This window comes from Patella vulgata, chromosome 2 (genome assembly GCF_932274485.2).
Source record: "Patella vulgata chromosome 2, xgPatVulg1.2, whole genome shotgun sequence".
Lineage (NCBI taxonomy): Eukaryota > Metazoa > Mollusca > Gastropoda > Patellidae > Patella > Patella vulgata.
In genome coordinates, this window is record NC_065880.2 from 82336346 (window position 1) to 82352326 (window position 15981).

Below are 15981 nucleotides of genomic sequence, written 5' to 3' on the forward strand. Positions count from 1 at the left end.
AAATTATTGAAATAAAATTGAACCATGTGTTAGTCCCGAAATGACCTGGTTTGTGTTGAATTGACTTTAAACCCCATCTGTCTCTCTCTCTTTCTCTTTCTCTCTCTCTCTTTTCCTATCTGGTGTAGACAGGAACAAGAATATAAAACTTGTAATAATAAACTTTGTTATTATTATATTATATATTGTGTAGTTTATATTTTATTGAAGTAATTTAAAATCAAACAAAACACATAAACAATAACCCTTGTTACTTGTATATCTTCCGACAAAATCAAATTAAACCATAACAAAACACACAAACACAATAATACACTTTTATACCTCCATACAAAATCTTAATAAGATAAAAACCCGATGAAAGATTTATTATTAATTGACTTTTTACTTCAGGACTTCTTTTTGTGAGTGAAGATATTTTTAGAAATATTAAATTGAAAACCATTATGAATATTTACAACAGGACATAAAATGTGTCATTCTGTTGAAAACTTTACAATTTATTATTCATATATAAAGAAACAACCTAATTTCTTTTAAATTCTTTCTCAAATTTCTTTTAATTCAGAAATTCATTCAACAACAAGAATGTTAATTGTTGTGAGATTTATTATAGCCAACAGCTAGAGACCTATAACTCTGTTTATTTCCTTCTTAAATTTCATATAATCTAGTAGCATTCAAATCACGCTATACTCCAATTCATTGTTTAAAGATACATGATGCAAGAGTTAAATCTGTTCATTGCAGGTCTTTCTTTAGACCTGAAATGTTATATAAACTATTAATTAGACATTTATTAAGAAAACAAGACCATAATCAACTCTGGATGGCATCGGATACTCAAGATTTTAACTAGATTAGAATGTTTTGTCATTTAAATATTTAATTTAAAGATGGGAAAACGAGGCTAATCTCAAATATACCAGTGCCCTGGTTACCACAATGCACAGATCTTGTCAAAACCACAAACAGTGATAACTTGGCTCAGAATAAAGTAATTTGAATGAAATTTTCAATATATTCATTTTACATTATATATTTTTGAGCTATTATAGCAAGAATGGTCAGCTCTTTATCTAAATCTTACATAATGTATCTTTAAGAAAACAAAACTGTGGATAATCTCACGACCTGGATTCAATTGGATACAAAAAGAGGCCCATCCAATCCCATAGTGAAAGTTAAAAAACAGAGAAAGGCATACTAGCAGCTGAAGCCATTTTTTCGACACAAACTAGGTCATTTTGGGATAAACTTATAGTTCAGTTTTATTTCAGTAATTCTTTTGACTCTGTACCAGGTTCAACTCGGTACCGAGTTTGACTTGTACCTTATTTAGCTTGGTTTCCTACTTTTGTTAGTCACAAAATATGTGACTATAAATCTTGAAAACACAATTTCTTCAAATAAGAGGTTGTGGGGTTGGGTGTCCGAATGGTTAACTCGTGCGCATGGATCAGACGGTCTATCATTGAGTCAGGTGGCGTGGTTTCGATTCCCCGCTTGTGGGTTTTTTTCCAGGTCCTCCGCTTTCCTCCTACTGTTAAAAACCCTACACGCAAGCAAATTATTGAAATAAAATTGAACCATATGTTAGTCCTGAAATGACCAAGTTTGGGTCGAGTAGACGTTAAACCCATTTATCTCTTTTTACATGTGTATCTGCATCTTTAAAGAAACAATGAGTCTACATGTAGATTAGAATTATTTGTTGTATATAATCAGCTAATTATCATACATTTTTTATCACTACATGACGTCACTTACTGTAAACAAACATTAATAGTCATTATTTTGATTGCCAACTTAGAATTAGAGTTTTCATTGCTTATAGTTTAGAAAGGTGTATTACTGGGTACAACAGTTTCAGATAATTTGACTGTATTTGACTGTGATAACAGTAATGTGACTGTGTTAACGGTAATTTGATTGTATTCTCTTTGAATACAGTAATTTGACTGTGTTTCATTTGAATATGATGATAGTAATTTGATGATATTTGATTTGACTACATGTATGATGATAGTAATTTAACGGTTTGATTTGACTATGATGATAGTAATTTAACGGTTTGATTTGACTATGATTATAGTAATTTAACGGTTTGATTTGAATATGATGATAGTAATATGACTGTATTCAATTTGAATATATATTGTACATATATCAACACAATAAGTCGAGGAAATAACCAAAACTTTAAGATAAAAAGAAGAAATGAGAATGACTAATGAAAAGTAATAAAATATTGTTGTGTCCTTGTTATTGTTTAATATTGAGTATTAGATATCTATGCTAGGTTATTGGATGTTGTGTTTATATTTGTATTCACTGGACAGTATATACATGTAGTGTGTTTTGATAATTAAGAATATTATTAACAATACTTGAACACATGTGAGCTGTCATTTTATTGGGATATAATGAATGTACCTGTAAGATCTACCTGGAGAGATATTGGATTTTGTCAGGTAAGATCTACATGTACCAGAAGAGATATTGGATATTATCAGATAAAATCTACACCTATAGAGATAATCATATTGTCAGGGTTAAGAAATGTAAACAAAGATTTACTGTTGAAAAAAATATTGCTTATCAGATTTTGGGTCCATGAAAATGTGGAAAAGGAGAGACTATCTTAATAAATTTATGTTTTTATAATAGAGAGGCTATTTTTATAATATATATTTTTTTTATTTGAATCTGAACAATTGAAGAGAAAAAAATAATTTTGACATACACATATATATACTGTGTGACCTAGTCCATTATTATATTTTTCATCTTCATCAAGTTGTCAAAGTTATATCCTGTTTAGAAATACATACATGTATATTACATAATGAAATCCTTTGATAAATTTGACACTTAGGTTCATTGGATAAATTTCAACTATGTACAGTACATATATATATGTAATATACAGCCCAGTTCGGAGCAGAACAGTAGGATGTTAAAACCCATTTCATTTATGATTTGTAATACACAGAAATATGTACATGTATTGGTTTAAACAGTATTTATTTAACATATAATGACATATTAACAATACATAATAAACTATATGGATTCGGAAACAAGCTATGAGGCTTATATTAATCCGTCTCCAAGATAATAAAACAAAACATGGCATGTCTAAATTGCATGGAAATTATAATACATTGCGCGAAGATAAGTACATGTACATGTATAATATTGTGTCATTTTTGTCACCGTGGTATTAGAATGTACATAGTGTGTCCTCATCCTCGGGGCGGGCGGGCGTGGGTTAGAGGGCTGGGGGAGTTTGAGCGTTTAATTCAATTTGATCAGTACTTTATCAATTTAAATCGTTTTGTAGCACTTATATACGAATGAACAATTTCAAAACAGGCCTGATTCTCACAATCATTTACATGTACATGTATTGACATCACAGAGACAAAAGAAATGTATTGAAGTGAGGATTAATGTTCTACTATTCTACCCCGACTTAGATAATCTCCCTTCAAAAGGCCACACCTATTTTTCTTATTTTGAGAAATCAAAGGAAAACTTAATGAATGAATATTAAACCGCAGCTTATGCATTGATTTCCCTATTGAGATAGTAGGTTTTTCTTTGGCATACTAGGCAAATGAAGGAAGTTGCTAGGTTGTGTCATGGGTGTAACTGCTTACAAAATCAAAAGATTGGGGTTACTAGGTTTTGACAGGAGTAATGAAGACGATGCCATGCGGTGTGCTATGTGAGAAATTTTGTCCGGACAGCAGGGCTAGAGCCTACTCTTATCCATGTATTGAATTACACGGGCCTTGGTTTTTCATACCATCCAAAGAACTATACATTGTTCCTTGCCAGGCCCTTTCATACTTCATCCTGCACCACTGAAAAGTGGGAACAATGCGGAAAATCCTGATGAACTTTCTTGGTCAACACAGGGATCGAACACCGAGACACCATGGCCCCCATTTTCACAGATGGAGGTCTACAGGATGAAACTACCCTGCTCAGGCATGTCAAGAATTTTGCAGCTATTAACTTCAAATATAGTTTCCTGCATAATCTAATTTTGCTCATGGACTTTGTCCAATTAATTTTTTTGTGAATATAACCTCTTTAGCCTTTAAGAAAGATGTCTAATTTAGAATAACCCTCTCTATGATTTGTGGAGGATATATTGTTTTGGTAGTATGGCATACGTCTGTCCAATCTCGTAAGTTTTCCCTAGTTTCCTCCCACTGATATAGACCCCTACGCACAAGCGAATTATTGAAATAAAATTGAACCATATGTTAGTCCCAAAATTACCTAGTTTGTGTTGATTGGACCCTAAACCCCATTTATCTCTCTCTCTCTCTCTCTCTCTTAATGGGATTTTTAACTATTTATTATAACATTTATATCTTACATTTTTGTTGTTATTAACAATTGTATTATTGAAACTATCAATTACAATGTATGTGGAGAGAGCATCTCTCTCTCTCTCTCTCTCTCTCTCTCTCTCTCTCCCCCCTCTCTCTCTCTCATTTGTAGGGGGGTTGGATGGCTGAATGGTTAGCGCGCGCTGTACCATAAAGTCTATCATTGAGTCGACTGGCGTGGTTTCGAATCCCCGGTTGTACGTGGCAAGGAGTAGGGTCGCCTGTCCAACCTCGTGGGTTTTCTCCGGGTCCTCCGGTTTCCTCCCACTGCTAAAGACCCCTACGCGCAAGCGAATTATGTAAATAAAATTAGACCATATGTTAGTCCCGAAATGACCTAGTTTGTGTCGAGTGGACGTTAAACTCCATTTCTCTCTTTCTCTCATTTGTCGAGGTTATATTTTTATGATAGTATGGGATAATTTGAGTACTATATACACATGTACATGAAAAATTTGTCAGCCTTTTTGTATGCTATTGAATGTCCATCAATAGGTTTTATGAATATAGATAAAATGCTGTATCACTGTGATATTATTTAATATATGTTGGTTTATTCAACAATACATGTATATAAAACTTCTACTCAACAGATACACATAAGACATACATATATGTTATATATCAACTTCGTGGAATTCTCTTCTTGAGTGGGAGCCACAGTGGCTAAGTGGGTAAGAAGCTGGTTCAGAAAGTTTATCGGGATTTTCCAGCGCGGTTTTCTCTTGTCAGTGGTGCAGGACGGAGGGCCTGACCAGGACAGCTGTCTAGACATTTGGATGGGACGAAAAAAACGAGGACCCGTGTATACATTGGCGTGTACATAAAAGATCCCCTGACAGTTGGAATTTGATATAAGAGTAGGCTCTAGTGCTGCTGCCTGGGCAAAGTTTCTCTCATAGCACACTATATGGCGAATGCCCGTCTTCATTAGCCCAGTATAGGAGCAGAACAGTAGGACGTTAAACCCCATTTCATTTCATTTCTTTTCCTGAGCATGTTTGACTTTCTTCATCATTATCTGTTTTCAAGTGTCACTTATAATCTTGACTGTTTAAGTATTACAATTAAGAGCAATATAAATGTGCTTCGAGCAGGTTTTTTTAACTTAAAGAATGTGCTATATAAATATCATTTATACGAGGACCTAATCTACCAAGTCTGGATTTAGAGAATAGTTCCTGGTCTGTTTTGAGTTATGGAAGGTGGTTTAATAATCAGCCAAGACAATCCTTTGCTTATTTTGAGAAAAACACATGGTACTTGGTAATGCTACTACGGCTATAGTTCAATGTTCATGTATGGTAGAAATAAGTTGCCTAGATAGCAGCATTTCCACTACAAGTTTCTAATTTCTAACTTCCAAGGCGTCCTTCATGTGGCAAATCCATGTGTACATCCCAGTCGGATGGTGTGGCATGCTTTCCGTGAAATATCTGGAAGGTTCTTCTCAGTCCAATCTGATTAAAACACAGATCCTATTTCGTTTTGTTTTTTATAGATCAACGTGTCTTTCCTACACTAGGATCTGGAAGAGTGGTTACATATCCCACGTTCTGGTTGATATGAGGGATTAGCTAATCAAACGATCTGTTGTAGTGAGTTCTTGGCATATGGTGCACGAAACTGTGGGGATTCCACATGAAACATCAGTGCTGATTTGTTAATCAATTGTGTGACGTCATAGGGTCAAAAGCCGTTTGTACGACCGCTGATGTGATCCTCCACTACAACCAGTCAGATCTTCATGTAGTAAAGGCCATTGAAAGTATAAAAAATGAACAAAATATAGATCTGTATTTTAATCCTATTGTCATTTCATTTATAAGGAACAGACTGTAATAAAGGGTTTATTTTTGATTGGAATTTATAAATGTTATCATGGTTTATGTGATTATATGTAGGTTATATCTACTTATATACATGAACCATGGTAGAGGCAGGATATAAACTATATACCACACCCTGTAATACGATAAAACATGATAACATTATAATATTATCAATATACCGGTAAATATAAAAAAATACAATTATACACTTTAACACACGCTAACAACAAGCCATCACTATCGACTTGGACTAGCACACAGCCTTCGGCCTGATGAACAGATTGGATATCTTCATTATTTTATTTATTGTGAGCTTATTGATTGATTGATTTTATTTGTATTTTTCAAAAGAAATGTCTGAAATAATTTTAGTGGGAAGGGGGGGCGACAGGGCTCTCACTGTCGGTCGACAAAGTTGCAATTTGCGATAAAAAAATGAAAGTGGCAATAAAATTTGATTTTGGCAATAATTTGGGTATACTTGTGATTCTTTATAAGTTGCAGAGAAAAAAATCTTAGAATTCTTACCATATTTATCCTAGATTGATCATCACATTGAGTGTCAAACAATTATTATGAATTAATTAACCAGTTGATAATCCAGAATATAGGATTAATGATTAGTTGATTGATAATTACCAATGATAAAGCCTATCTCAGGTCATCTTTTACTCTTAATAATTAGGGACTTGGATGGCCGAATGGTTAGGTATGTGTATATTTACAGCACAATTAATTTGTTTTCAATCTTAGGAGAATAACAGGAGGGGGTTGGTAGCCGAATGGTTATCATAAGGTCTGTCATTGAGTCAACTGGTATGGTTTTCATTCCCTCGGTTGCATGTGGCAAGGAGTAGGGTCGCCTGTCCAACCTCGTGGGTTTTCTCCGGGTCTTTTTTTTTCTTCCAACTGCTAAAGACCCCTACGCACAAGCAATTTATTGAAATAAAATTGACCTAATTTGTTTCGAGTGGACGTTAAACTCCATTTAGCAGAGGCTGGACAGGTTGAAATACCTGAAGATGACGCTGCTAACTGTGAGGGAACATATTTTTGATATAATAAATTCAAAGTAAAAAAAAAACATATTTATAAATAGGAATATTATAATATATGCTCCTAATTTTACACTAATTCTGCCTACTCTTGTTCATATTAAAACTACCAATGGAGGTCGGGTGTTCGATCCCTGCATTGGCCGAGAAAGTTCATCCAGATTTTCCGGCGTGGTTCTCCCTTGTCAGTGATGCAGGACGGAGGGGCTGACAAGGAAAGCTGTCTAGTCGTTCGGATGGGACGAAAAACCGAGGCCCCGTTTACACATTGGCGTGCACGTAAAAGATCCCTTGGCAGTTGGAATTCGATATAAGAGTAGGCCGTAGTGCCGCTGTCCGGGCAAAATTTCCCTCATAGCACACTGTATGGCGTATGCCCGTCTTCATTAGCCCAGGTTAGGAGCAGAACAGTAGGACGTTAAATCCCATTTCATTTCATTTCATTTAAAACTACCAAGTTTTTTTCACAGTGGTTTGTGAAACATGACCCTATAACTGACTGAAAACATTCAAGTTACAGATTTGACACATCATCTGTATAAGATAATTTAGTTATATTGTTTTAAAGTGGAGTTATCGTGGTTCACTGAGTAAGACGTTTGCTCATTCACCGGGAAGGGGGGTTGGATGGCCAAATGGTTAGCATGCGTGTGCTGTATCATACGGTCTGTCATTGGGTTAACTGGCAGGGTTTCGATTCCCCAGTTATACCGTACGTAACTAACGTACGAAAATTAAATGGTAGCTGGCTTTTTTTTTCGCACGTATACAGTGAATGGCCATTTTGCTCAGTAATCCCAGCCAGAATTTGGCTATTTTTTAAAATTGCGTTATGTTTTAAATTTTTGTTTAGAACTGAAATAAATTAACTTTTAGTCACCCCCCACGCTAAAAACATTAACAGAATTGATTGTGTATATCTGAAATAGACACGACCGAAGCACAAAATTAGTGCCAATATAACGACGTCAAATCTAGAGTTGTAGATGATGATATTTTTGTGAAAAATCATTGGAAGAAGCGATAAGACTTTCTGTACGGATTATACAGTCCTAAAGGCTGCAAGAAGGCTATTGTTTACAATGTAACATTTTGTCTTGTAATGTTGATAATGATCATAATGATGGTGTTCACATTTGTTTGTTGATGTGACCTCGAATAACCTGTGACGTTTAGATAACGTCATATGGATATCATGGCTATTCACTGTGTGAATTAACTTTTAGTCACCCCCCACGCTAAAAACATTAACAGAATTGATTGTGTATATCTGAAATAGACACGACCGAAGCACAAAATAGTGCCAATATAACGACGTCAAATCTAGAGTTGTAGATGATGATATTTTTGTGAAAAATCATTGGAAGAAGTGATAAGACGTTCTGTACGGATTATACAGTCCTAAAGGCTGCAAGAAGGCTATTGTTTACAATGTAACATTGTGTCTTGTAATGTTGATAATGATCATAATGATCGTGTTTACATTTGTTTGTTGATGTGACCTCGAATGACCTGTGACGTTTAGATAACGTCATATGGATATCATGGCTATTCACTGTGTCAGAGTCACTTCTCTGCAGGTAGGGTGAGTCTGTCGTTCAGATTGCAGTTATACGTGACAAGGAGTAGGGTCGCCTTTCCAACCTCGTGGCTTTTCTCCGGGTCCTCCGGTTTCCTCCCACTGCTAAAGACCCCTACGCGCAAGCGAATTATATAAATAAAATTAAACCATATGTTAGTCCCGAAATGACCTAGTTTGTGTCGAGTGGGCATTAAACCCCATTGCTCTATCTCTCTCTGTCTTCATTAGCCGAGTTGGTACAGAACAGTAGGGCGTTAAGCCTAATTTCATTTTCATTTGTTTTAAAGTTATTTTATTTATGATTTCAGGTCAGTTAGTTGAAACACAATGTCGAGTGAGACAGAACCAGTGTGGGTGAGACAAGGTCCTGATAATACAGTCAACTCGAGATCGTCCCCAACATCACCAGTTGTAAAATCAAATGGCAGTCCTCAACATTCTGGTTGTAAGTCACCTCCAATTAAAGTTAGTGAATCCCCATTATCAGCACGTCAGATCCGTGCTGGTCCATCCTCACCACAAGCATCAGGAAAGCATCCATCAGAACGACGACCATCATCTGGAAGTTCGGTATCATCATCAGGATCCTCCCACAGTTCAGTCTCTCTGTCTCGGTCCAACTCTGGTTCCAACAGTCAACCAGGGACCCCAACAAGAAAAGTACTTCATCAAAACCTGCCAAATGTCTCAGTAATCAGCACCAGTTCTCCGACTGGTCCCGTGTCAAATATTACATCGAATGTTAACCAAGTTCCCCTCTTGTCCAGACCCGATATGATCCCAGACCCAAGAAGTCCTACAACTAATTCTAGTCTACAACCATTATCGCCACCCGTGATCAGTCAGACTCAATCGCTCTCATTAAATTCACAAAACGTGGCTCCAACCATCGCCACTTCAAACAGAAATTACGAAAACTTTAATCCGCCCATGGTATCAACACCACAACATGTCAATTCAGCCATAGCCTCCATCGGCCGAAGTATTGCTCATCCAGCTTTCCGTGGTAGTCTGGACGAGTCTGTCTATTCAACCCCGCCAGAAGTAATGAGTAATGGACAAGAAGCTGGTTCATCAAGACTACCAGATTTGGTTTCTAATGGTAGTTTTATGTTTAATGTGTCTGGACAGTAAGTGTTAAAAACAAATTATTGATATATACATACATGTAATACATAGGCAAAGGAGTGGTGGGTGAGGGATTAGCCAATGAAACAGTCTGTAACGGCAAGTTTTTGGTGTGAGGTACACAGAACTGTGGATTACCCACTAGAAATATCAACGCTGATTGGTTAATCAAATGTCTGACGTCATAGGATCAAAAGTTGCTCATATGACCTCTGACTCGACCTTCCATTACAACCAGTCAGATCTTCATGTAGTAGAGGCCTTCAAATGTATAAAATAAACAAAATAAAATATAGATCTGTATTTTAATCAGATTGTACATATTAATACTATTAATTAAACGGGGGGGTTGGATGGCCGAATGGTTAGCACGTGCGCGCTGTATCATAAAGCCTGTCATTGAGTCAACTGGCATGGTTTCGAATCCCCGGTTGTACGTGACAAGGAGTAGGGTCGCCTGTCCGACCACGTGGGTTTACTCCCACTGCTAAAGACCCCTACGCGCAAGCGAATTATTGAAATAAAATTAAACCATATGTTAGTCCCGAAATGACCTAGTTTGTGTCGAGTGGACGTTAAACCCCATTTTTCTCTCTCTCTATTAATTAAACATACATTATGCAAGACCTAAATCTGCCTAGTACATGTCTTTCTATAGGCCAGAAATGTTATCTAAATTATTAATTAGACATAAATTTACATATCCAGACCATAATCAACTCTAGCTTGATGCCATTGTTGATGCTATATTTACTGGATTTGAATACAGAAATATGATTCTCAAACAATTGCTATTTTCAGTGATGAAGAACATGATCAAGTTGGTCTTGATTTAGGTGAAGCAACAAAGCGTCGTCCATTTCGTCACTCCTACTCTGATGGCGTACCTAACAGACGTAAAAGTGTCACAATGGCTGAAGCAAAAACCCAGGCCTTTACACGATTAGAACGTGAATTAACTAATGCTCAAAAGGTGAGTAAAACCAGCCACTTGTTGTGACCTTTTAACCTATTGACCTGTATCTTGTCATGACCTTTGAACTGGAGTTTACACATATTTCTTTGAGAAAATGTGGGAGTTTGTCAGATACAGTAAGCTGTAATATGATGATTATATAATATGTTTTACACTAGACAAAGATTAGACATGTTTAGAGTTATATAGATATTTGACAAGGAAATACAATTTCCTCAACTAAGAGATGGGGGGGGGGGGGCGAATGGTTAACTCGGCACGTTAGATCATTGAGTCAAGTTGTGTGATTTCGATTCCCCGCTTCTAATTGACAAGGAGTAGGGTCGTCTGTCCAACCTCATGGGTTATCTCCTGGTCCTCTGGTTTCTTCCCACTACTAAAGACCCCCATGCGCAAGTTTGTTATTGAACTAAAATTGAACCATTTGTTAGTCCCGAAATGATGTAGTTTGTGTCGAGTGGACATTAAACTCTCTCTCTCTCTCTCTCTCTCTCTCTCTCTCTCCTTATATAACACTATTTCTACTGTTTTACTCTTGTCGGTAACCACCCAAACTAGGTCTCCTTAGGCCGTGTGAAACAGCCCTATCTAAACCTTTATTATATTTTTTATATGCATCAAGTTGTCAAAGTTATATCCTGTTTAGAAATACATACATGTATATTAAATAATGAAATCCTTTTTTAAATTTGACACTTCAGGTTCACTGGATAAATTTCAACTATGTACAGTACATATATATGTAATATACTTATAATATACAGAAATATGTACAATGTATATATACTGCCTTCACAGATGGAAAATTAATGAAATGAAATAGGGCTTAACGTCCTACTAATCTGCTCCGACTGGGCTATATTTGGCTGTGAGAGAAATTTACCTTGACTGTTTGCTACGGCCTACTCTTATGTCGAATTCCAACTCTTGAGGATTCCTTTGCCTACATGCCAATGTGTGTACATGTATGGGACCTTGTTTTTTTGTCCCATTCAAAAGACTAGAAATCTTTCCATATCAGCCCCTCCTTCCTGCACCTCTGACAAGTGGCGATAATAAAAATCAACAAATAGAAATCTTGTTGGGGAAATTTGTTTTTTTATTGATTTTTGAATATTTTTATTTTATCAGGAATTGAAATTAAAAGACGAAGAATGTGAGAAATTATCTAAAGTTCGCTATCAGATGGAACAGGAAGTAGAAGATTTAACTGCCAGTTTATTTGAGGTATTAATGTAAAGATAATGTAAAGGCTATTTGCTGAAATTTCAGTCAAATTTATCCACTCTTGACCTAGATTTTAGCTTTTGAATTTTAGGCGTAGCTTCGATCATCATTACTAAAATCGGTATGATAAAAAACATACATGTAGTCTTGATTGTCCATTTTTGGATTTAATCATCAATGAGTGTTGAGCAGCAGTGTAAATCGAACACATAAGATGTCATCGAGAGTTGATTCAGGTCTTTTCATGTTAATAAATGTCTAATTAGGCAGATTTAGCTCTTGCATAATGTATGCTTTAAGTTTGTGATGTTCAATTCAAAAACTTGTGAAAACTGCTACCTTTAAGAGTTAACTCCACCGATATTAATAGGTGAAATGAAATGGGTCCGACAGTTCTGCTCCGACTGGGATAATGAAAACAGGCATATGCCAAACATTATGCTATGAAGGAAATTTTGATCAGAAAGTGGCGGTACAGCCTACTTTTATATTGAATTCCAGCTGCCAAGGGATCGTTTTTCGCCCGATCATATTTATTATAGTTATATGTATGCGTTTGTTAATCTATGATGTTTTTATTTCAGGAAGCGAATAAGATGGTACAAGATGCCAATATAAAACGTATACATACAGAAAAACTTCTAGAAGAAGCAAATCAAAAAGTTAGTAGATTATATATCATAGTTTGTAGGTTTATGATAGGTTCATAATAAATACCAAGACTGCAGAGGGTGGTGGCTGAATGGTTAGAGGGTGCACGTTTTATCATTAGGGCTCTCATTGAGTCCTCCAGTTTCCTCCCACTGCTAAAGACCCCTGCGTGCAAGCGAATTGTTGAAATAAAATTGAACCATATGTTAGTCTTGAAATGACCTAGTTTATGTCGAGTGGACGTTATGTTTCTAGTAGGATATCCACAGTTCCGTGCATTGCACGCCAAGAACTCGCTGCAACATACTGTTTCATTGGCTGATCCCTCACATAATCCATAACGCGGGTTATATAAAAACTTTTCCAGATCCTAGTGTAGTAAAGACAACTAAAACGAAATAGGATCTGTGTTTTTAATCAGATTGATTGAAATATGATTGAAATAGATTATAAAGATGTATTCAGGTCTTGCAAATCTTTTATGTTAATATTGCCCGGTTTTATTACAAAATGGTTGAAATAAATTTGCATTTATTAGGGAGAGGGGTTTAATATAGGCTATACCTGTTCCCCAATCCCTATTCAGATAAAAATCTGAATAAAAATATTGCTTATATAAATAAAAAAAATGTGCATGATTTTTTTTTTCTTGTAGATTGAAATATTACAAGCGGAGGTAGTAGCGTTAAAACAGTTGGTGCTAACATCAACGCCCAACTCCCCAAATAAACATCTACACCCACAAATAGACGTACAGAAGAAAGAGAAGAGTATTAGTATAAAACCATTCTGGAAGACACATCGACGATCAACAAGTCATCATGAATTTACTAAAGAATCACGACAGATTGCCGAGGCTCAACAAGAACAAGCTAAAATCAAATGTAAAGAGGTATGTCACAATACGATACTTATTACGATTCAGATGATGCGATACAATTCGTATCACGATTCATAACCAGGTCAATATTTACCAAGAAAACAACAGGATAAATGAATAATTGATATTTTTAGTCCTGCCGATGTTGAAGAAATAGAACTGTTTTATATCACGATATTGATGTGGATCAAAATAAGGACCAAAACAATTTAATGGTGTTTGTGTACCTATCGATAATGAAATGAAATGAAATGAAATGGAGTTTAACGTCCTACTTTTCTGCTCCTAACCTGGGCTAATGAAGACGGGCATACGCCATACAGTGTGCTATGAGGGAAATTTTGCCCGGACAGCGGCACTACGGCCTACTCTTATATCGAATTCCAACTGCCAAGGGATCTTTTACGTGCACGCCAATGTGTACACGGGACCTCGGTTTTTCGTCCCATCCGAACGACTAGACAGCTTTCCTTGTCAGCCCCTCCGTCCTGCATCACTGACAAGGGAGAACCACGCCGGAAAATCTGGATGAACTTTCTCGGCCACTATCGATAATGTTTGACGTGGATAATTAAGAGTGAAAGATTACTTAATGAAGTGACAAAACTAAACATAACAAAGAAACGTGATACATTGATTCAGCTTCGGATGGTTTTGATTTTCAACAGATTTAATTTAAATTGACAGTTAATGATTTAATTAAAACAGTGGATAATCAAGACTTTATTTATTATTGTAACAATGGTAGCAATGACAATCAAGACTAAATGTTTCTTCAAATGGCTATAACATATTCAGAATGAAGTAATTTGACTGGAATTTTCAACATATTCCCTTTTCATTATATATTTTTTGAACTGTTACAGTTATAGCAAGAAATGTCAGCTATTTATCTAAATCCTACATAATACATCTTTAATACGGAATCAATGATATTCCATTTTCATTATCTATTTTTGAACTATTATAGCGAGAAATGTCAACTCTTTATTTAAATCCTACATAATACATCTTTAATACGGAATCAATGAACTATTTGAACTATTATAGCGAGAACTGTCAGCCCTTTATTTACATGTTACATCTTTAATACGAGAACTGTCAGCCCTTTATTTACATGTTACATCTTTAATACGAGAACTGTCAGCCCTTTATTTACATGTTACATCTTTAATACGAGAACTGTCAGCCCTTTATTTACATGTTACATCTTTAATACGAGAACTGTCAGCCCTTTATTTACATGTTACATCTTTAATACGAGAACTGTCAGCCCTTTATTTACATGTTACATCTTTAATACGAGAACTGTCAGCCCTTTATTTAAATCTTACATCTTTAATACGAGATCAATAATTGTATTTACTATCATTACAGATTGATACAGTTTGTTTGGAAGAATTCCAGAACTGGAGATTGAAACCAGAAATGAATCACTCGACCCCATTCTTCTGTCGTGTATTTAATGAGGATATTAAACCCTGTCTCAACTTCCAGAATAGAAAAGTAAGTCTTGTCAATAACGTGTATTTATAATGGAAAACACGGCATCCAGTCTGTGGCATGAGCACAGAAAACCAATAGATTATCTGTACATTATTATAGTCTATTATATACACTCATTCATTCCACACTTCTGATTTGATTTCCTCCCATTATGTTTGTAAGGGAGACTACTCTTGTAATACTGTCATTGATCTGAACTTGTGTCTCATATTAGTTTCATTGTGTTTGTTGGTTAGTGCTAAATGATAAGGCCAGCTCAATTTTCATCATAGATCACGAGATGTTAACAGGGCTAGCGCTAATCCCAACCCTAACCCTGGAGCTAGCCCCAATGCTTACCCTAACCCTAACCTGCAGTCTCACCAACAATCATGTTCCCTAACCTTAGGTAAGGTTTTCGTTGTTCACTCGAGTCACTCGAGTCGACACCAGACTGTTCGCGTTTTGAATCGAGTTGGTCACATGACTGACTTTAGTCGCATCACGTGACTAACCCGTTTACTCCCCGTTGAGCGGAGAGTAAAAGGGTTTGTCACGTGACAAAATGGCGTCCTATACGCAAAAAAGCCTGTCTCTCGATCACATACTGACGTCGTAACTGTTTTGATGTCATGTGACTACTCGGACCGTTCGGGATGTTTCACCCGGGTAAACTCGGCAATGGAGTCGACTCTAGTGACGCGAGTAAACGACGAAAACCTTACCTTATTTACATCTCAACGACCTTGACAAAAA

At 36.0% G+C, this 15981-nt stretch overlaps 1 protein-coding gene across 1 annotated transcript in view; it reads left to right on the top strand.

Annotated features, from left to right (window-relative positions):
- LOC126810379 (rab-3A-interacting protein) overlaps positions 1 to 15981 on the top strand; it is a 29862-nt gene that overhangs the window by 6405 nt on the left and 7476 nt on the right. The window contains exons 2-7 of the mRNA XM_050535410.2: positions 9187 to 10008; positions 10808 to 10979; positions 12114 to 12209; positions 12794 to 12871; positions 13516 to 13752; positions 15118 to 15246. Coding sequence (XP_050391367.2) covers positions 9206 to 10008; positions 10808 to 10979; positions 12114 to 12209; positions 12794 to 12871; positions 13516 to 13752; positions 15118 to 15246 — 1515 coding nt within the window. The 5' untranslated portion in view covers positions 9187 to 9205. The remainder of the gene's footprint in view (positions 1 to 9186; positions 10009 to 10807; positions 10980 to 12113; positions 12210 to 12793; positions 12872 to 13515; positions 13753 to 15117; positions 15247 to 15981) is intronic.